The following is a 23,322-nucleotide window of genomic DNA, read 5'->3' as shown; positions in this document are numbered from 1 at the left end:
GTTCTTGCTTTGAGCTGCTGTCCCAGCACAAAGCTCCTTTGTCTTCATTCCCTCCACTCCCACGGGCAAATTTAAGATGTGACCCCTACACTCACTTGCAATCTGTCCATGGCTGGTGCCAGCACTAACTCGGTCATTTTCAGTGGCAGAGGCAAAGAACCCACAGAGTACCTATGGTTTTCTGTTGTCAGTCTATAGGAGCAGGAACAAAGCAACAGCATTATCCCCCCTCCAACACAAGAACATTCTCCTTCCCACAGGTAAAACAGACTTTTGCAGAGTCACTATTAAGCTACAGTGACATTTTAGCTGGAAGCTGCTGGAATTTTAGTGGTCAATCTGCTGGCTTTCTCCTGAACTTTACATTAGTCTTTATTAAAAGAAAAACCTTTGCATGGAAGATGATCAATACTTCTAAATCAAAAGTAATGGATGCAGATCTCCAAAGACATAACAACTGATTAATAAAGCAATGAATAAAGAGAAAATGGACAAAGCTGAACAAAAACTTAACCCCCCAGTTTTGCCACAGCCCAGGTGGTCTGTGCATACCTTCATGTGAGCAATGAACAGGCAGTCCCCTCCCAAAAAAAACCCAGAAGATGTTTTATTTTTTTTTTTAAAGTGTTGCAATACAACAAATACATGATCTGTACAAAGGACACAACAGGGCCAGTTTAAATACAATCAGGAGAAAGGAGTCCCCATATTCACAGTCCTCAGACAACATCTTCTACCAGAACCTAAACCAACAATTTAAGGTTTCCCTTAAAAAACAAACTAAAAAACCAAACCCACCCCAAACAAGTTAAAAAATTTAAAGGTCTCCAAAGAGTCTGTGGGTGTATGGTCTTACAGCAGAGCTCATGGGGCATTCTGTGAAGGGTCACAATGGCATCTTATTGCCCTCAATGCTGATTTTCACTGCATGGGCCGTTCTGCTTTTTTTCCTGATATCTGTGAATTTCCGCATCTGTTTGTCCAGTCGACTCACCCCTTTCTTAGAGGTCCCCTGGAACTTAAAAAATAAAACTAATAATTACCACTGAAAAAAAGCAGACGCCCCAGAGGTCCAAGGCAAGCAGCACATGCGAGGTTGCACCTGGGTAAGGAGCTGGGGGAGCCACTGGGCCCAGCTGTTCTGCCTGTTCTCTTCCCAGAAGGAGAAAGCTTCCCCCAGGTCCCTGCAGGGCCCAGGTGGAGGCAGTGGCAGTCACAGCTACCACAGTGTAAGGTCAATCACTGTGTAGCTGGATACCTTTTGGAAATTTAGTATCTATTGGCTGGAGCTATGGCAGAACCACAGTGCACCAGTGTCCCCACTCAGGACTTCTTGCAGCAGAGTTAGACACAGTTACGCTGTGTCTGAGGCTGCCACATCGATTCCATGCTGCCATTTATTTTAAAGGTCAGGGATTAGTATTTAGAAAGCAAGGGATTACCGAACAAAGGCAGTGTAGGGGGTAGCAAAAAGAAATGCCTAAGCTGCCCCTACAAACTACTGTTAAGTTATTGCATTTCATCTCTGTATTTGAACTGCAAATGAAAACCAGGTGGTGCAACAGTTATTCCACACAGATTAATACAGTGATGGTGTGCTGAAACACCATTGAAGACAAACTGCAAGGACCATTCAAGCCATAGCCAGTGCTTCCTAGAAGGCTATTCCCCTTAACTAGACAACAGAAACAGTAAATGATGGAAACATGACACCTTTAAGTTTGGGAGAAACAGTGATATCCACAACATGCTACTTAGTAACTGATAAACACATCCGTTAGAAACTTGTTCCCATGGCTAACGAAGGTGCTCCTGACATGCTGATTTTAAATAAGCTTTATTCATAAATCTGTTCACTATTTATTGAAATCATAGCTAAAATTTCACAGTGATGTTTAAGAAAATATCTTTTTAAAAACAAATAAATATGAAACTTAACGTGAACTCAACAGTTATCTATGACTTGTGCTCACTTCTTCCTGTCACTGTTAGCTTGCAGCAGCCCTGCTTCACAGCACTGAAATGCAGACCAGGAATTGTCAAAACAATTCCTATTGATCCGTGTTTTCCCAACCCACACTCACAGCAGAGGATTCTTCTCCCCCTGGTCTCATTCTGTAGCTCCCATCAACCATCCCTATTGTCTCACATCATTCTACTTCCTTGAAGGAGTAGGTGTGAAAAACACCTCACTGTGCCCCAGTCAGAGGTCAGCCACAGACGCCGGCGTGCATTGACACGAGATCCTGTACCAAGGGCTAAGAATTCCCATGTCGCTTCAGGTGAATCTGGAAAACCTAATTGTGTCAGAACAGCATTCAAAACCACAGGTGGTGCAAAGCTGGTTTTGAGCACAAAGCTGGTATTTTCACTGAACTCCTGTCATTCGGGGTACCCTGAAGCTGTACAGGCAGGAGCAATGGCAGATGTTATGTGCTAGAGCTTGCTTTCTCCTGTACAAGTTCCCTTGTAGGTCACAGTACAGACACCAGAGAATTCAAGGAGAGTTTTCCAGGTTTAAGTTAGGGCGTACACACTCCTGTCCTGCATGTGCAAACTGCCAACAGCTGGAGCACATGCACTGTTCACACCTCCCTCGAGGGATACCTCTCCAACTTGGGAAGGCAGTGGCATGGCTACAGGGGCATCCTGTTGCCTTCAATGCTGAACTTGATGGCCCGATGCACTTTGCTGAGTCGTTTCTGTTCAGCAAACCGTCTCTTGTGCTTTTCCAAGCGACTAATACCTCTCTTAATAGTCCCGGGCTAGAAACAACATCTCAATTAATGGACAGAAGCAGAAAGAACAGCAGACAGCACAGCAATTGTTACTTTTTCCATTTATACATATTCTACCACATACACCCCTTTTAAATGAAACTATGAGTAGATGGATGAAGACAGAGCAACACAAAGGCCTCCACTGAAGATCTTCATGCTTACCAAAACCTCTAAAGTTTCCCAAACTGGAATATTATCAGAACATGATACAAAAGCTGGGTGAGGTATAAAAACGTCAGTGCAGTGACACAGACACTGAACTGAAGCTTTAGCTCCAAATGCTTTAAAGCAAGAGGCCTGTAATCAGATTCTCACCTAAGAGAGAAATTCTAGAAAAGTTAAATCAAAAATCTCTTTTTGGTCAGAGATGTCTTCCTGTGAAAACATGTGATGAGCTTAGATCAGCCTACTTATCAGAGAATATACTGTCCACGCTCACTACTCGAGGCCCTTAAATAACTACCCTCTTGTACAGTAACCACGGCGATACGGTGACAGAATCCCAGGCTTAGGAACAGTCACCAGGACACTACCAGTGCTTACCCTGGAGGACTCCATCTCCACGTTCCACTTGGGCCTGACGACATAGTCTTTGTTGGAGGGCATTGGCACCCTCGCACGGGCACAGAACCCAGGGTCCCCAGGCCTGAGAGCCCTGTGGGAAAAAAGGATGTGACTTCTGTGGACAAATCTTAACCAGGAAGAAGTAAAGCCATCCAGTGTGCTCTCCTCTGAAACACACTGCATACCACTGCCTCTACAACCCCTGCACAAGTTCCATAGTGGTAGTGCCACCAAAACACTCAATATAAAATAAGAAAAAAAATCCAACCTACTTTTCTTCTCCTGTTAACACTTTCTCCAGGTCCCTACGGGGAGTCTGACCACCAGAGCTGCAAGGAAAATAAGTATTTATAGGCATCTGTACACAGAGAAAGAAATTTTAAAAGAGAATCAAGTATGTTAAAAGAGAGACCATAACTTACTACCCCTTTTATCTCTTTTAGTATTTACACACCACTTGGTTTCTCTTGATGGAGTCACAGAAGAATTTAATGTTTCTGCCTGCTACTCTACCTGCTCATTTTCCTTCGATGAGGCATCTGTTCCAAATCTCTCTGTTCTCTCTCTTCTCTGGTCATACCTTTGTAGTTTGAGGTAAGGCCAAAGATGGGTCTAGACCATTCATCTATTAAAAAAAAAAAAAAAAAATCAGTTAACAAAGACCAGGCCTTTGTTTCTCTCAAACCACTTTGGTGACCAAGTACAGCTTTGAAAGTTTGTGGTGAGTATTTAGGCTTCCTTTCAACCAATTTTTGAGCCCCTAGTATTTAATGGAAAACCAGCCTTGTGAACAGAAAGCAAGAGCTTTCATCCCCCAAGTCTCCTTGTTACCTGCTCTTTCAGAACATCTCCAAGCTCTCAGCACACAGTGTCAGGAGCTCCTGCGTAACCCAGGAATGCTATTTTAAAAATATGCAGAAAAGCTCCTGAAGAATGTAAGCTTATCATCAATCTGCAGCCATTCTGGATGGAATGCACTCCACATGGAGTACAGCTGGTTGAGTGACAAACATTCAGTCAGCCAAGTTCTCTCTGAAGTCCATGGAATAAACAGTCCTCTGGCAGCACCTTCCTGTCTTTGCAGCATATACACAAGATCTCGACAATAAGCCGAGAGAACCAGCACAAAACAAATGCCATTCTCTGGTTTAAGACAATGGAACAGGTGCATGCAGAAGTTAATGTAATAGTGCTTGTTAAGAGCTCTACAAAGTTATGACACAGATTGGTGAGGCTCCTACATTGCAGAATCTGTTCCACAGACCACAGCAGTGCATCAGAAACTGATGCAGAAGTTCCATTCATGACCAGTGCAATGTCAGGCAAGGCGCAGGCAGGTTTACGTACTGATCAGCTTCCCGGCCATGTCCTTGTTGGGCCTCGACTCCTTGGGGTGTTTGTACAGGTACATCACAGCCCGTCCAATGCCGCTGTGCTTCAGTGTCTCTTGGCTCACGCTGGGCAGCTGCAGAGAAAAGGAAAAGTCCAAGAACAGCAACAAATTATGTCTGAACACTAATGGTGTCACTGAACTTTGCAAAACTCACCTTTCACTTAAATCAGCTCGGAAAAGTTAATGTTTTCACTTCCCACTAGGAATTATTTAAAGCATCAAACACCTAAATCTAGAAATTTGCCATAACATTCTTGGGTTTACACACAAAATTAGGTAGCTTCCTGGAACTTTTTGCTCCAAGTGCTCTTCAGCTTCTATTACCCCAGAACTGTGCTACTGCCTTCAAATCATTCATCCTATAAAGATAAAACCTTATGTGGCAAAGACTCTCAAGCAATCAGCTTAGCCACAGACACTGAAAGCCTACATTGAGTGTGAGGGGCCTTCCGTGCACTGCACACATTAACAGAACAGAAAAGGGAAGGGACCACAAGGGAAGAAAATTCAGGGATGCACAGGAAGTAACTCTTCACTTACATTTGGATAAAAACCTGAAACAGGCAGGGCCAAATCATCTAAATTCTTTTTCACAAGCACATCTGTTGTGCAGGTTGCTTCCTTGCATGTTGCACTGCACAGCCCACCTGCAGCTCGTTTATCACCTCACACTTCCCTAAAGCATATGACTGGGAAAGTAAAACTGTGGAGAAGCCTCAAATCAAATGTGGTTAGAAATCAATTCCAAACCTCTTGCAGGATCTTCAGAAGCTCCTCTCTTATCTTTAATGCTGGCAGACTTCGGTCTGGAAGAGGAGAAAGCCACTCTTTGATGGCAGACATAACACCACTATCGATGAAAGTTTCTTTGAGATCCTGCCTAAAAGGTTTGAAGGAAAGCCCAAAAGTCATGTAATATAGCAAAATCTTAAGATGTGATGTTCCTTCAGGAAAACAGCACATTTGAGTTTGTTTAATGTTAAAATAAGAGGGAAAATTATGCATAATTTTAGGTTTTTGAGGTCACCTAACTTTAGCATTTACTTGGAAAATAGTTTTACTGCATATTCAGTACAGCTGTAGTGCAACTCCATGAAATCTTATAAGCTCTGACTGTTGCCCAAGGTTACAGTCAACTGAAAGAATGACAACTCACTTTTTAAGATGCATAACGACAGTTGGTAGCAAAGTTAATTTCTTTAGTGCTGGTTTCTTCTGCGTATTCAGCTGACGATCCTCCTGTGGAGAATTGAAGAATCAGCACAAGTTAATCAAAGAAAGAAAACAGCAACTCCCATTCTTTGCAACATTTACCAGAAAAAGACTAGTCTATTAAACCAGAAATGCAACTTTGGAGGGATTACACTAACTCTGTCCCCTGCTCCACAGCTCACAAACAATTATGCAACAATTTCTCTGAAAAAATGGTCATCCTTTTAGTTAGTATTTTCAGGAAAAGCATCACATTAGGAGAATGCTCCTAAATTTACATTTTTTTTCTACTTCATGACTTAGATTGACTACAATAACTGAAGGTTCTCTATACTTGTCAGTAAAGCCTCACCTGAAAACAGAAAAATAGCTAAGAACAATGGGAAGGGAGAACATATATTTTCATCTCTGTCATTTCAAAATTACTTTCATCCAAGGCCTGACTTACACTACTTGTTCAGTACTTGTTTCCCATAACAAAAACACCCACTGCAATCAACAGATTTCTGTCCAGCACTGGCAATTCCTTTCTACTTGTCCTAATCCATTGAAGGCTCTTTCTGTGCAATGTTTGTTTTATTGCAAGGGAGGAGATTTTTCTAATGTATCTCTCTTCCCTCTTCCTGCCCCTGTATTTCAAACTTTGCCACCTCATTCTAAACATCTGGCTGTCATCTTGTCTGAAAAACACTTTCCTGTCAAGCCCAAGAAGTTTCACTTGCCTTCCAGATTGCTTTCTCACTGTCCCCATCTTTCTGAACTCATTATCCTTCTGATCTCATTCTCAGATTTTTTTTTTTCTTGTTGCTATTTGTAAAGCTCCTCTTTCTAAACTCCTGTATATCCCTCAGTTGGTTTTAATGTGTTTCACTGTGCTCGTTATTAATTTGATTGCTACTCCAACAAAACAAAAGACACCTGACAAAAGGCAAGACCCCAAAAAACCTTCCACAGTAACACATTAAACACTTCTCCTAGAAAAAGGCAGGCTGCCATGACAGAAGGTTCCATGAATCTGTTATGCTGATATCATTACCACAGCACTGTCATTCAAACAGTCTGGAAAAGGGCTCTTCTCGGGAACAAATACCAAAGTATGACACATGTCAGTAATGCTATAATGAAATTAAAGCATAGTCCCTTTCTCAGAATTTAACATACTTCTAGGTAGTTTATAGAGCACCTACATATAGAAGCATCCTTTTTATAAAAGTTGATTTCAGCTGATCAAAGTCTAGCAATTTAACTAATTTTAATTTTTAAAATTAGTACTTTATTAAAATTTCAACAGAATAAATGTTTCCATTTAGAACAGCAAATAACATTTAAATGGTTATATAGACATTAGAAGATTTCTACAGTGTACAGATTACTCCTGCTGAATACAAGCCAGACTTTTGTATCTTATTAATCACACAACTTTCCCATAGAAGGGAACTGAATTTTAAGGCATCTTTGGAGCCCTGAAAACTCACCTCAGCAGCTTCATTCATCTTGACAATCATGGCACTGACCACATCATCTGCGTCACTGATGAAAGTCCCCCCATCACGGTTCCGCCTGCGCTTGCCGCTCATGCTCTTCTTCCGCTGCAGCATCATGTCAAAATCTGACATGAAGTCCATGCTGAAACACAGCCACAGTGTTAAACATGGTCCTTGGTACAAAAACATTTTGTTTCTGTAGTGTACAAGCACTGTGTCACTGTACACTGTAGTGTACAAGCCCCTGTGAGATAAGTACTTATCCTCATTATGCAAAATGCAAAACTACCAGGCGGCTCCAATGGATCCCAGACCTTGCTGTAATACCCAACAAGTGCACACCTCTAATACCCAGGGTCCATAATGGCTTTCACCAAAACCTGGCATTAAGAAAGGATTATGTAACACAGTAACTTACTGCTTCCCTCTTTTGATGTTATCATCAGAGTCCGATTCATCTGCTGTTTCCTTCACGTCTCCTTCACCTTTCTCCTCCTCCAAATCCTCCTGGTTAAAACCCTGATGAGTACAGATAGTGCATATCAGTATATGCATCAGGATTGAGCATCTACTCAGGTACCTCACACTGACACTAAAAAAGCTTCAGATAAATTTTCAGAGGATCTAGGAAGATAAACACAGTCTTTCTAATTCCCCCTGTGACTACTGTCACACCAACAACTGTCCCAAAAGATGAGCTGTAAAAGTCATTTAACCCCAAGACTACCCCAGTGAGTCTGGCAGATACAAAACTGACCCGAAGGAGCATATACATTCTCTTCAGACCTACCAAGTCAACAGGAGACATCCACAGTAACACTTACCGTAAATTCCTCCTCTTCCTCATCACCAGATTCTCCAAATATATCTGCAATCAGGTTCCTGTGAAGGTAACAGCAACGTTTATCTATTTGGACTACCACGAGATGTGCTTTTCTGCAAAATCTCTAATGACTGTGTTTAGAGCTCCCTTTTGTTCTGTCTCCTTCTACTGAGCTTTCTCTTCATGCCACCAATGAAGGTGAACAGCCATTCTCTGGTTGGGATTTATCAGTTTTCCACTCACCATCACTCCCACTGTCTACAACCCCCAAAGAATTCATATTACTTTGCACTCACTCTTGCTCATTTCCAGATTCACTGTCACTGCCAAACAGATCTTTCCCTTTCTTCTTCTCAGCATTCTCTTTTCCTTCTTCCTCTTCCTCCTCCTCACTATCGGACACAGCATTTTTCTTCCTTTTGTCAGATTTCTCTGAAGCAGCGTCACTATCTGATTCTTCAGCGTCAGAAAGAATCCGTACCTTTTTTGCAGCTGCCAGCAGAAAGGAGCATTACTACGTGTCCCAGTAACAGAGGGGACAACTGTTACTCTCAGATTATTCTCTGACTTCTCTTCCTACACCAGACCATTGCCATTTTTTAAAAAGCATATCCATTCTGAACTGTTTTATTAAATCAGCAACTGGAGCTTCCATACACCACATCTATCCATAAAAAAATTGTAATTTCAAATCTCTCCCCCTCAGTGTATGAAAAAAAAATGCACAGGAAAAAAATACAAGAGAAACAGCAACAAAGTACATAAATAACAAACTACCATGTCAACAGACACCAGTTAGATCCCTGCAGTCTTCTGTTAGACCTACTTATTACTCAGAAGCATTAGATACACATTCACGCAGCAAAGCAGTCAGAGCAACGGCCTCTACAAATGCATTTCTGCTCCAAAACCATATCTGATTTATGGTTTCTCACTTAGATGCTTTATTCACATAAAAGCAATGATATAACTTTCACACCACTGCCTGCCACAGCATGTTTTCACAGTATAGTTTCTTACGTGTTTTCTCATTGTCATCCTCACTATCAGAAAGGATGGCTGTTTTCCTCTTCACTGTCTTTTCTTCCTCTTTCTCATCTTCATCACTGTCTGATATTTTATGTCTCTTAGGAGCTTCGTCTTCACTGTCAGAGCCCTGCAATTCTTTCTTTACATGTTCATTATCTGAATGATGAGAGTCATTCTGCACCTTTTCCTTCCTGTCCTCCCCATCGCTATCTTCAGACTCTATCTGCTTGTGTCTGGACACATCCTCGCTCTCCGAGTCGCTGGCTGGCTGCTTCTGGAGCTCCTCGCTCTCTGAGTCGCTGGCTGGCTGCTTCTGGAGCTCCTCACTCTCAGAGTCACTGGCTGGCTGCTTGTGTGATTCCTCATTTTCAAAATCACTGCTATGATCCCTTGGAGGTTCTCCATTGTCAGAATCACTCGCTCGATGATTTAAGGAATCTTCATTTTCTGAGTCACTTAAGTGCCGGTTTGGACGGTCCTCCGTATCAGAATCACTATCCTTCCCTCCGTGAGGGGCTTCATTTTCTGAATCACTTACATTGTGATTTGGGGGCTCCTCATTATCTGAGTCACTTTCTTTTTGCCTAGGGATATCTTCATTCTCAGAGTCTGTCATATGAGGCTCTCCCACCTGCCCATCATCTTCTCCATCACTGTGTTCATTCTGAAACAGAAAAATAATCTCAGGCAACTAAGCAAAAGCACCTTAAAAAGTAAAGAAAGAATGTTCTGAGATTTTGCTTGTCCTTACTCCAATTTGATTACCCAAGGTACTGCAAACTGAAATTATTTCTATGTGGAAATAATTAGACAATTTGTATCAAAAGACGATCAAATAGCTCATATCAAGAAAAGTATTAAGAAGTCAACGGAAGCATGCCCATCCTGCAGCTCCATGGTATTTTGAAAACAGAATTCATAGAATGCTTAAATAAACATATCTAAGAAGGTCCAGTGCTCAAGGGTAAAAGCTTAGTACTTTTATTTTAATAGGTCAGGCCTTCAAAGTGGTTTAGTTGAAGTTCCCAGTAACAAAGCAAGGAAGAGTATCCTGCATTTGTGATTTTATTTTCCTGAAGATCTCAAACAGATGTTTTCTGTGTGAAAACACCTTACTGAAACAGCACATGCATTACGCTCCAAATGAAGCTAGCACTTGTCCCTTCTTTGTCCAGGAAACCTATTTAAGAACAACTCAAGACCAAAAGCCTAGTAAAAAACAAGAATAAAGTTTTAGTCAGACCTTTTCTTGTTAACAAGTTTTGGGTTTCCATGTGCAAGAACAGGTTCAACAATTCTCTTCTCTATGCTGACAGCTCCCATGCTTATCCAGCTACCCAAGATAACCCATAAACAAACACACTCACTCATCTGACAACTTTAGAACTGAAACAAACCTTTGAATTGAAAAAAATACTGACCCACATGCTCAATTTTTAAGAGAGCTTCTCACAATCCACCTTGCTAAGTATAATTACTTACAGCATCATCCTTTATCTTTCCAACATCTAATTTCTACTTGGAAAAAAAACCTCAATTGCATTTACCTGAGAATATGAAATTAGATTCCTGAACACTCACTCCATTAATCCAGCTCTCACAGCTAATGCCACCATAAGCCTGTTTTCAGCTGAAAACAACATAGTACAAGGAACTTCTCTTTTGCATACTCAACCCAAAGCCTCAGTCAGGCTTTCCTCAGTGATTTTGTCTCAGCTATAAACATTTTCTATTTGCAAACTGAGTATTTATAGTCCTAGGAGATGCTTTTAAGACCTGTATGTCCTTAAGTTTCTAAATCTCTTTTTTTCCTGCAATTTAATTTTCTTGGAAGGAGATTTTCTATCTAATTTTATTTTCAGTAGTCATTCTACTCTCTCATTCAGAGCCATAAAAAATGTAGGTGTAGCTATCTTATACCTACAAGAATACTATACACCTTTAAAATGCATGATGCAGGAAGAATTTTAAATAAAATAACGTTCAACTGCTTTTAGGAACTACCTCCTCCATAATTATTCTAAGTGGCAAAGAGCATTGCTTTTTAAGACTTTGGACTTTATATACTTATTCCTTTGGCTAGCACTTGATAAAGATCTTCTGAATTACTCCAGAATGACTAACAAAGTTACTGAACAATGAAATACAATCCTAGGACTGTACAATTTTAAAACAGGCACTTCAAATGCTACTTCACTATTTCCATGTTACTTAATGCTAACTACAAACAGATGCTGTGACAATCTGAGTTGTTTTCTCTCTGCTGCTTGCTCCTGTCTCTACAGCGATGCATCTTTTGAATCTTTCATATCCAGTAATTCTCATTTCTCCTCACAGAAAGGAACATGGTTCTGGTAAAATCTGAATCTGGAATTTTAAAGAATTAAATATTTCTATTAGGAAGTGACAGAATTAACAATGTACACTCAACTGCTCTCAGCTTGTTACTGTTTTTTTCCTTACTAAAAATCACTTTGACTGTCTTCTCCTGCCCAGTATGTCCCACATAAACCCATCAGAGGTGTATGTGACAGATCTTCTCTGACTGTATTATACTTCAGACTACAGAAAACTGCAGCTGGAAACAGAACAGAAAGTAGATTCAGAGCAGTTACAGGTAAGGTCACTGAGAAACACTGAAATCAAATTGGTATCTATAGTAACAAAAATTATTTAATCCTTGTTTTTCTACCATTTTATTTTTGTGGGTTTTTCTGTCTTCTCTCAATGTTAGCTGGTGAATGCTGAATAATACTGATAATTATGTTATAGAGGATTTTGCTAAACAAACCTAAGGAAATTAATACAAATACTCCTCTTTGAGATACCAGGATCATCACATTTCCAGCTTCCAGTTTAGAAAGTCTTTGGTGAACAAATTAAAATAACAAAATTAATAACCAACTAGAATCAGTAATGATTCTTAATATTTCTAAGGTCAGAAGTGTGGCTGCAAGTTATATATGCACGCGTTCAGAATTAATGACTAAATTACAAAGAGCTTCTTATGCAAAAGCTTGGTGAGAAGACACCATAATCAGAGAGCATTGTTACTGAAGACTATTACAAGACCCCAAACCTTTAATCTGTTACTGTGAACTGACAATCACTCCTGAGAATGAAGATGTTCGGTGGGGGAAAGCAGACTCACAGCTGGCAGACTCACCCGGTGCCCACCCGGAGAAGCAGCACCCAAGGTAACACAGGTGTCCCTGCACAGCCCGGGCACACAGGCACCACCTCCTCCAGCCCTCTGTGGGAAGCTGAGCCAGGCAGCACCACGGTGCCAGTGAGTGCAGCACTGCCCCAGAGCCCCACCCAGCATCAGGAAACACCTTCTGCAGCAGAGCCGAGACCCTGCACGGGGCAGGACCTGCCCACAGCTGGCAGAGCAAGAGGCTCCGGCACACAATTAATGAATCTGCAGTTTCGGAATATAATTGATATGGAAAGTGACCAACTTCCCAGTAAAATGATGAAATGCTGCTGGATATGTCTGATAGTCTTCACATTCCCTCTTTATTAGCTCATCTCCAAAAAACTGATTTCAAAGGAATGAAGTATGGAATTTTTTGAGTCTTCTAGCTTTCCTTTTCCAAATGCCTGACTGGAAGATCATATATCCTCAAAATCGAGTAGGTCTCAGGTAATTGCTACTGCATTTTTCTGTAATTCCTTTGCTTTCTTTTCTTCCTCCTCTTTATCTATAAATATTTTAATTGAGATGTCCTTAACTTTTTAAAATAGAATAGTTCTATAACATGAGGCTTTAGTACAGTACAAAATAAGGAATATATCAAAATCAAATTTACAGTGTTACACTTCTACATAAAAATTACAGCTACCAAGCTGTTTATTGGATCAACATGCAGCCACTTTTAAGAGCTACTTCTTTGATAATTTAATAACTTTAACAAAATTGAACCCATACACTACAATCTCATGAAAGATGCATGTTAAACTAAGACTTAGACAACCATCATGGGCAGATCAGCAAGTTCCTCCTTTTTTTCAGAAGTGTCACATATTTGTGTTTGTTAAGAATCACAGTCTAACCACAACTTAATTCGTGAAACAGCAGCAACTTGGTGGAAGTGTAAGAACTAAGTTGTTACAGATTTCTGTATGAGCCTGACTTGGCTACCAACACTGTAAACATGATTTCAGATTCATTACTGTACTAAAACTAATTCTAATTGTCTAAAGCAGAATCAGTAAGGACATCAAGGAGAACATTTATAGATAAAGTGGGACCGGGGGAAGGAAAGCCAGAAAAGAATTGTGGAAAAGAAAAACCCACATACCTGAGACCTACACAAGTAATTCCTCAGGATTCCCCTTTTCTTTAAAGTTAACAACCTGAAAGAAAAGTTTGAAATTTTAAAACTTCAGTTCTTTACATCTGAATTCTAAATTAGAGACAAAATAGTAATTAAATAGACTTAACTGATTAGGTTGTCTCAAAGGTTTTATTACCTTTGAGTGTCATTTCTCCCATATACTCCTAAAGATGAAGAAAATAAGAGGATGAGAGAATACTCAGAGTAAATAATATGACAAATGACTGAAAGCTACTCCTTTCAGAGATTGTTGCTCCACATTATTGCCTTTTGAGCGCAAAGTGAACTCAATGGAGGGAAAGAAAAATTACAACTCATAGCAAAACAAAATATTCAAGTTTTGATTTGAGCTGAATCTAAAGCATTAAGGCCTGACAGTTCACATTTAGTATTGGTCAGAAACATGACTTAGCTTGGCTCTTTTAATTGACTTTCTAAAGTATTTTACCTACAGAGGAACATTCAACTGCCATCACAGAACAAAGTCTTTAAAATAATGCAGCACATGAAGAGGACTAGTTAACAATGATAACTGGTACTTTCTGCTCACCTAAATCTGAAGAAGACATGCTGTAGATGTAAACACTAGTCAACTTCCTTGCCACAGTAAGTAAAATTAAAACCTCAGAGAAGTACAGAAAAGTAAGAACCAATGATCAAGCATAAACCAATGACTTAGCAGAAAAAGTTTAGTACTACTGTAGCAGCACCATGACTCTTCATACACTCATCACACTTTTCTCTCATTAAAACAAAAGTACTAAATCCCTCCAGACAGACAGTTATTTTTCCCAGCCTGAGAAATAAGTTTCCTGCCACACTGAAACTGTAATTATCAAAATGGGAGATGCTGCCTCACACCAAATCTCTTTCTTGCCTTGGAAATATCAACACCTTTCCAAAAAAGTAAATTCCAAATGTGAACTTTACAATTAAGTTCAAATACATGGGAAGAACTTTCATTTTATAAAAATACAAAATCTTTATCCCCTTTCTTAACTCTGAAGGAAGTATGAATTCAATAAAGGAAGAGAAAAAAAATTAAAAATAGGATTGCAAGTTATGCCACAGTGGAGTCAAGCCTTCTCTCAAATCAGCCTCTGTCACATTTTAAGCAATTTCTGAAATGTATAGCACTGAAACCCAGTCACAGTAAATCCTCATCTTTACGTAAAATAGAGTATGAAATTACTTTAATTGCTGTTTTTATAAATATCAAAAAGTTCTCTGCGACTCTGCTGGCAGAAGACCAGAGTTCACAGGCCAAAATCATTCCTTCCGACTAAGACCTGATGTAGCTCTATTGTGAGTCACAAACAATTCTTAAAAATTAAATTTTAGCTCCCCAACTGTCCTAGAAGTCTAAAGGGAGCCTTCTCTTTTACCAGAACCTCTTCTCAGCCCAGTCAATCTACAAATGAAGTGACTGCCCCAGAGACAACCCTAAACCAAAGCCTTTCCATGCCGAATGCTTCTCCAAGTGGGAACCACTTCAGAGGAAAAACAAGTGCCATTTGGGAAACACAACCTGCTCCATGTGCACAAGTGCTCCTTTGGAAGTGACAAGATGAAAACCCAGCACAAAGCTGACTCAAGAGTCAGTGCCTCCATCTGATATGGAAGCTGGGAGAGCATTTATTCTGTGTCAAGGAAATCTACACCTCCAAAGCGTGCGGGTTTACATCACTGCGCAGAATTTCAGGTACAACTTCAAATTCCTCATAATCCATCTCTCAGAGCTTCAAAGCCCGACACTTTATATTTGTGAAATCAAGGCTAATCGAGTGTAACTTATTCAAGTTCAGAACAGTGTGTGCTATCATAACGATTAAGAAAAAGACCCCAAAACCTAGCCAACATACTCGTCAAGAGATTATCCAGCACTTTTTTATGGAAATAAAGTTTTGCCCGATAGAACCTTTAAGAGGAACTGAATAAACACGTGTGTCTCGCTTAAGAGAGAATGCCACTTTAAACAACAACAAAAAAGAATTTAGAGAAGAGTAACCTTTATCTAGATAAAGCTCCCTTAATACCTCTGAATGATGCCCTACACTTCCATTCTCCGATCCAGAATGTTGTTCGTTTCCTTCATCTTCCACATCAGATCCTGAGTCTCGCTCGTCTTGCACTGGAGTAGCTCCTCCATCATCTATTCCGAGATCAAAAAAAGAAAGTAAACCTCAGCGTTTAAAGGAACCGCACAGGAGCCGGGCGGGCTCCCGCTCTAACGGGGCAGGGAAACGGGGCTGTCCGAACAAACCACCCTCACCCCCGGGAGCGCACAAACCCTCCTATACCAGGCGGGCAGAGACTGACGCACTGCCCGACACCGGACTATTGAAGCAATTAACTCCAGGCTGCCCTCAGGCCAAGGCCCCGCCGCTGCGCCCCTGAACCCGCGGGCCCCGCCGTACCCGAGTCCCGCTCCGCAGGATCCTGCGCCCCGCGTCCCTACCTGACTGCTCCCCACCGTAATAGTGGGTATCCATGCCGCGCCCCGCGGTGGCGGCGGCCGCTGCCCTGGGCGCTCCCTCAGCGCAGCCCCGGCCCGGCCCGGCCCCGCCGCCTCGCACAGGAACAAGATGGCGCCTCCCCGCCCAGCAGCGCCCCCGCCCCGCGCGCACGGATCTCGCGAGACTGCCGGGGCAGCCGCCGCCAGGGGGCGCTGTAGACCGGCAGCAGGCCCCGCCCCGAGGGCTCGGGGCCGAGCACCACAAAGCCGGGATGGTTTTGTGCTCTCCTGTCCTTCCCTCACTCCACAACACCCGTAGAATATCCCTTCATTGCAGCTTGACAGCTGAAGCGCTGGGGAAACTGAAGGAGCCTTGGAGGAGAAAAGGCTGTCTGTAGCCCCTGTGTGACCGCGGCGGTGCTCAGCTGCAGGGTGACGTGGCTGTGATCCTGGCAAAGGTGTTGCCTTGTCTGAGCCCTGCGGGAATTTCCAGGAGACCAAAGCAAGCCCTGACAGTGTTAATGGCTGCTCGGAACCACAGCCCTGAGCTACGAGAGAGTTCCCAACACCTCCCTTCTGCCAGACGAAGGGATGGTGCGATGCTTCCCGCAGTGACTGTTTAAGGGTTGGGAGATCTGGAGTGTGGTCTAGAGCAGAAAAGGTGGTGCCATTTTAATAACAGATTAATTTATCTGCTCTTTACAAGCCAGGTTAGCAAGATTAACATGCATCTCCAAGAAGGTGGCAAAGCAGAGGCAGAGCTCAGGCACACGCTCCCAAGCGGGCTGTGATGCTGCACGGGGGTTGGCAATGTCCGTGTTCACAGCTGGCTGGAAGGGGACCCACCATGGCCATGGAAAGGAAGGACAGGTTCTCTCAGCAAATTTAGGCCTGACTGTCCTGGCTGAAGCTCCAGTTCAATCTAGTTCATGTGTGGGTGGATCCTGCAGATTTAGCCTTTCAGGATTGAAAGTTCACCCTGAGCTCCCGGGGGATGGTGACTTCCGCAGTAAACGTGGGCAGGGCAAAACAATGCTCGTATTTTTTAGGGTTTGTTGTGTTCTGTTTTAGTAGCCCCTATCCTCTGAGTAGCAGCATTACCCAAGTATTTGGCATGCCCTTGATATAGGGATGGCTGCTGTCATTCGTGCAGCATTTCAAAACGATGGCTCTAATAAATGCATACAGTGCTGGTGTCCTGCCCCTCGGTCTGTCAGAACAGCACCCTCATTTTCTAGGGAAATGCAGGTCAGTGTGAGACAGATTTCTGTGAGACAGACTGCTGCACCTGTCATTTGGTATATTTCTGAACATCAGTGATTTTTATGATTTCTGCATGCTGCACCCTTGTTCAGAGTCATCAAAATTTAGTAAGTTGAGTGTTCGGGGCAAAATGAGTCTATTTCTGCTGTGCTAGAGGCACCTTGGAGTGGATGACAAAGAGGTTAAACCATTATTAACCAACACTTCCCATCCAGCAGCAAGCACAATTTCATGCAGAGAATTCCAGGAGTGTACCAGGGTAAACACAGCTGAACTCTCAGAACTGAGTCATTACTCAACATCTTCTACAGTGAAACACTTAGAAGGAGAAATTGGCAGTGGAGTCAGATGTTTCTCGGATGCAATCCTAAATTCTTAGTGAAAATGCAGAAAACCTTACACACACACACACACACACACACACACACACACACACACACACACACACCCCCCCGAAAGCAGCTTCCATAAAACACAGATAATGTCTGGTTGTTTACCACTCTACTGGTCTTTTCCAGATAGCCACAAAGATCCTTAAGTGAGTCTCAGGACCATGCTCTTAGTGGTATCATGTCCTTTTTTCCTGCTCCTATATGATTTTTACTTCTTTTAGGTCTTTGCACTGTGTGGTTTCACTGAGATCTTTTCTGGAAGGAGCAGGTACATGTGGCAGTATGTGATGGGAGGCTCCTGTCATTGCATTTCTCTGACTTCCATAAAGAAATGGAATGACTTTACAGAAGTGACTAAATAGAAGGCAGAATAACAACTTTACAACACAACAAATAAAAGAATAATGAAATAACTTGGGAGTAGTGTAGCAGAAAATTATGGAAAAGGGAAACATAAATAGAAACAACAAAAAAACAAAAACAAAACAACCAAACAAAAAAAAACAAACAACAACAACAACAACAACAACAAACCAAATTTAAACAAAACAACAACAACAACAACAACAACAAAAATCCCTGTTGAATAATGTGTACCAAGGTACCTGGAAATTGTATCAATGTGTCTAGAAAACACAGAAATCTATCTAAAACTGAAGTTCCAAGAGGATCAGAGTATGATGATAGTCCACCTTGGAAATTAGTCCTTTATAGATATGTATCATGTTCTGCAGTGATGGTGAGCCACTGTCCCAAATTCCAGATGCACTGAGGCAGCACCGATGAAAGAATAGAGATTTTGTGCATTTACTGAGAGTGGAAGGAGGCACAGAGGTTTCTTCCTAATCGTTTTGAATTAGGAATAGTTATGAATTCCCATCTTCCTGAAACCTCCTAACCTACTTGTGACATGCCATGTGCATCACACAGGGTAGGGAGCACTGTGTCTGAAAAAACCTGACCCCATCAATGCTGAGTAACTGGGCATCCATTCCAGCCCTCGTTCTGCAGGTAATGTGTGTGTGCACACTAGCGTGCACATGCCTTTGTTCCTCATGAGCCAGAGCTTGGCAGATATCAGTCTGTAATATACTCTTGTGATACCATCCTGGCTGCTTCCCAAAAGGAAGGATGGAGTGACAGTCAGACCATAATGGGATTGCACAGTGGGGGAGAGTGACCTGTCTTCTACCAAGCAGCGTAAGCAGCGCCCACTTGGCATGTGTGAAGGTGTGTAATGACACAGATCCCAGAGCCCCGTCAGTCTGCCTCATTGTGCAACTCCTTGAACAGGCTGGAATGAAATAACCCTTCCCCTGAGGAACAGGATGCTCAAGAAAACCATGAGATGCACTTGGAAATCCTTTAATGGTATGTACTTCTTATTTAGTTCACTTTGTTCCGTGCACTGGCCCTTTCAGAGTTAACAGACATCAGTGACTTAGAGCTACAAATCTGCTTAGAGGAAGGGAAGGAGGTTAGTGTAGGCAAGAGGACTGCTGAGTGAACAGTTTAAATTGCAAACTGTTACACCCAATCCACCTCACTTCAGAAACCTCAGAGAAATAACTAGTTTAACATAAAATGATTTTGGTATCCAGGACTTGGTGATGCAGGAATGACAAGGCCATTTTGATTTAGCTGGAGAGAAAACATGAAAGGTAGTACCATGTGCAAATTAAACCCTTTGATCCTGACATCAATCTGTTAATCAGGAAAATGCCAGGAAGAGGCAGTTTTGTTAACACATGTCTATCTGGACAGACCTATTGCTTTGAACAACAGCAGGATTAAATTCACCAGGGTTCATCCAATTTTATTTTGTTGTTTTTCTTGGTGCAGCATTCATCACAGAATCACAGAATGGTTTGGATTGCAAGGGACCTTAAAGCTCATCCAGTTCCACCATAGCAGGGGTGCCTTCCCGTCCCAGGTTGTTCCAAGCCCTGTCCAACCTGGCCCTGGACACTTCTCTGGGCAGCCTGTGCCAGTGTCTTGCAACATACTTAATAATTTTTTGAGCTTTATTACTTAAGATGTGATGTCACAGTCTTCACCATCAGAATTTTGCTTAAAGGAAAGGTCACAAGAATTAATCAGGATAGACCATGCTACAGATTACCCCTAATTACCACTACAAATGTTCCTGTGCCTTGCACAGTCCCTCACCAAACTGTGTGTTCAGCAGTACATCGCGTTGTTCATTCCTGGCAAGTTCCTCTCCTGTCCTTCCCCATCTGCACAGCTCAGTGCCTGCCCAAACCTCAGCTGGCCCTGTGCTGCACAGAGCATCTTGGCTGCTTCCCCTTGGTATATCAAGTCACTACTCCCTCAGCTTTTATTTTCTACCTCTTGGGTATGTCAGCTGTGGAAATCAATCTCCCTTCTACCACGTATCTCAACTGTACAATGAGTTGTACTTCTCTTTCAGATGACCTTGATTCCCCTATGATTCCATCTAGTACAGTGTCTACAGGACATAAATCCTGTACTTCTCTCTGAAGCAACACAGGCATTGTGTCTCGGGCACAAGTGTTAACAACGTAGTTAATTTTAGAGTGAGATTCTCTGCCCCCAAACAGGTTCCATTTGCAATTCAATTATGTATGTTTTGTTAGCTGAAGGAATATGCATGGCATTTTTTGTCCTTTACGCAAAATGCTTTGGGTTTAGATATCTGCCTTTGTAGTATAAAGGTATGTACTTTAATTTCTTTGCCACTATTTGACTTTTACCTAATAAAATCAGTACTTGGAATTTTGTTAATCACATACAGCATACAGATGTCTAAAAACTGTATAAAAATAAGTCTGCTAAAGAACTACTTAGAGGCAAAATCTTTGAGTAGGAATGATTTGCACAGTTAGAAACTTGAAGAAAGCTCTCTGTGGCTTTCTGCTTCTCTCCAAAAGTCTCTGAGCCCTGAAGGGCTTACATTTTATTTCTGCACCTGTACCTGCTGCTGTAAGATTTAAACAAAAACTCGGGTAAGGAGACTGACATTAAAACACAAATATGTGATGTTGATAAACACATGCTACTCCCAACTATTTACTGCTATGTTTGAATACTTACCTCTGATTTGGACATGGAGCTACAGCAAGGGTCCCCATTATACAATGCAGCCACATTGAACCTAGGAAACAAGAAAATAAGAATTAGGGTATTAGGTGTACTAGCACATGCTCCCAATTATAGCACATTTACATTTGCCTGTTTAATAGTGGCTACACAGACTAGTGCACAGTGTTGCACACAGGGCCCTGGAGGAAGGTAACACAGCTGGGTTAAGGTACATGGAAAAAAAATCTCATCTTCACTGTTTGGGCTCATTGTAAAGTTTGGAATATGCTTAACTCCTGAGTTCTTGCTTTGGCTGGAGAAACGCTGTATCTGCCTCTCTACAGATGTACTACACTTCTGTTTCTTTCCCATACTGGAATTTAACCAGATTTGTGAGAAGGACACAGAGAGTACATATGGAACCAAAAGAGAGAGGAAAGCTCTTGGCCATCCTGTCCTGTTTTGGGAAGAGAGAAGTGGATACAGGCAGTTAGATAAATTCATAATAATAAATCCAGGACATTTCATCCCATTATATGGGTGCATGTATGACTTTCAGTTAAATGTGATGAGTTAATTTTGGTCTGAGCTCTAGGTACTGTGAAACACAGACCAGACAGGACACAGGCTGATGGGCATTTTCTTGCAGAAAAGAGCTATGGAAAACCAAGGAGGGTTTTGATGAAGAGATGAAAGTCTGATTTTCTTAATACACAACAGGGTGAGAGACAGTCCTAGGGAAGTCAATCCTCTTGGAGCAGGCCAAGACCAGATGCTGAAGGGTTTTCTTATGAAAGTGCTTTCCAGAAATCTGAAAGTATACGGGCCCAGTGGAGAGATTGAAGTTTAAGGTTCACTCAGGCAAGAATTAGCCTTCGTGCTTGCTGGAACACCTGACCTGGAAGTGACATATACACTGAAATGGGAGCAAAGTCCTCTAATAAATAACCGTGCTTCAGTCATTTCCTCCTTTGTGCAGTGGAGAACTGGCACTTAATGGCACCAGGGCCAGTTTCATCTTCCTTTCCCTTCTTACTCCAATGCTTATGAAAAAGAGAGGCCTGAGCTGCAAAAGCCACACAGTGAAGATTTCTTCTGGAGAGGTAAATACCCATCCTGTGGGTTGCAATTTGGTTTATGGTGCAGCATTACTTTGTCAAGAGAAGCAGCAAAGAGAGCCAGGCTTGGCCAGGAAGTGTCCATGCAACCAGCTACAGGGGGTAGCCACTTAACTGCTTCTCTGGGAATAAGAATTTTAGATGTTGGAACTGCATATCCTAGGATTATATGGGATCTCCTCCCTACAGGTCTGCTCTTGGCTGCTGTCAGACCAGATTCAGAGTCAGCTGTCCCTTTGATGTGACACTGTATGGCTGTCTCTGTGCTTGCATCTGTCACTGCCTCCTTGTTTGGGGTCAACATTTCTGCTCTTTTGCCACATTCTGGTTTCTGGTGCAGGTGAAAAAGTGCTTGTCAGTTTGAATCACTGACCCTGGCCCACATTTAGCCCATGTTTGCCAAGGACTGTGCTTCTGTGCCACCCTGCACTACTCACAGCAACAGGTCAGTGTTGAAGTTGATATGTAGGTCCTGCCTCTGAGTCCTGAATGTGAGGACTTTGCCATAAGAATAACAGAATATGAAAGACCAGCTGGCAAATAATCCTAGTCATGGAATCACTCCCAAAATCCTGCTCTGTGAGACAGAAAGTTGCTTTGAAGACTTAGTTTCTTGGTTACGACAGCCTAAACGGCATCATCCCTTAATTAAAGCACTACTGTAGATTTCTGGCCACTGATATTTTGGCTGTTATCTTCTTGATAGTGAGTTCCTAATTTTATTGTGGTTTCCTCCGGTCTCTTATTTTGCTGTTCATGCCTTGATTGCAGTCCCTCCCATTCCAGCCAAGGAAGGTGAACTCTAGGCCTCCGTTACTGTTTGGTGGTGGATTCAAGCTGGAGGTCTGAGGGAACTCAGCTCAGAAAGTATTAATTAAACCTGTATCTCTGGGATAGCCACTGAACTGCTGGGTCAATGGACCAGCTAAAGGTACTTTAGTACTTTAGTACTTTGATGCACTTTATTGTGCATCAAATCACATTGCACCATGGAGTCTATTTATTAGTGAGCTAACCGTGAAGTTCAAACAATAATTGTGCCTAGCAGTTGACTTCGAGAACTATTTGGTATGAAAATGAGCACAGTGATATCTTTAGGGCTGAGAGCATCTCCAGGGTTATGTGGCAGAGCTCAGAGCTCAGAGCATCACCCCAGTGCTGCAGATTCTTTGCTTTGTGTAGATAGTGTCATTGTTTCTACATTGGGTGTATCTTACTCTGATCTCTTCTGCTTTAACAAAATTATTTTAAGACATCTTACTGTTTTTTTTGCAAGGAAACCCCACTGTCTGTTCTCATCAAAACAAAACCGTTTTCTGACCTAACATTATGTTCTTGGCATGCAGGTTGCATACAGTGATCTGAAACATAATGGTGGTTTTCAGAAAGGTAAGTCCTACTCTTTG

General features: G+C 42.0%; 2 protein-coding genes across 8 annotated transcripts in view; one reads left to right on the top strand and one right to left on the bottom strand.

The window, feature by feature from the left end:
* Positions 1-582: 582 nt before the first annotated feature.
* Positions 583-16,216, bottom strand: IWS1 (interacts with SUPT6H, CTD assembly factor 1). Of its 5 annotated transcripts, XM_062498985.1 has the most exons (16): positions 16,084-16,099; positions 15,662-15,777; positions 13,733-13,789; positions 13,590-13,644; positions 9,277-9,949; positions 8,553-8,748; positions 8,258-8,315; positions 7,852-7,952; positions 7,425-7,575; positions 5,894-5,976; positions 5,488-5,617; positions 4,692-4,809; positions 3,858-3,969; positions 3,617-3,673; positions 3,324-3,435; positions 583-1,018 (listed from the first exon to the last, which is right to left on the bottom strand). In XM_062498985.1, the coding sequence occupies exons 5-16, from the start codon at positions 9,899-9,901 to the stop codon at positions 887-889; spliced, it is 1,875 nt and encodes a 624-aa protein (XP_062354969.1). In that variant the 5' UTR covers positions 9,902-9,949; positions 13,590-13,644; positions 13,733-13,789; positions 15,662-15,777; positions 16,084-16,099; the 3' UTR covers positions 583-886. The 5 variants fall into 5 exon arrangements, with proteins under 5 accessions (XP_062354969.1, XP_062354968.1, XP_062354965.1 ...); XM_062498984.1 differs by lacking the exon at positions 13,733-13,789 and having other exon boundaries at positions 16,084-16,100; XM_062498983.1 differs by lacking the exons at positions 13,590-13,644; positions 13,733-13,789 and adding an exon at positions 2,608-2,765 and having other exon boundaries at positions 905-1,018; positions 16,084-16,170.
* A 7,071-nt stretch (positions 16,217-23,287) lies between these two features.
* MYO7B (myosin VIIB) overlaps positions 23,288-23,322 on the top strand; it is a 44,388-nt gene continuing 44,353 nt past the window's right edge. For all 3 annotated transcript variants that reach the window (XM_062498901.1, XM_062498899.1, XM_062498900.1), the window contains exon 1: positions 23,288-23,305. In XM_062498901.1, the coding sequence (XP_062354885.1) occupies positions 23,288-23,305 (18 nt within the window). The remainder of the gene's footprint in view (positions 23,306-23,322) is intronic.

The sequence above is a fragment of the Cinclus cinclus genome, chromosome 10 (assembly GCF_963662255.1).
Source record: "Cinclus cinclus chromosome 10, bCinCin1.1, whole genome shotgun sequence".
Classification (NCBI taxonomy): domain Eukaryota; kingdom Metazoa; phylum Chordata; class Aves; order Passeriformes; family Cinclidae; genus Cinclus; species Cinclus cinclus.
This window is presented reverse-complemented; position numbering and strand designations above follow the sequence as displayed.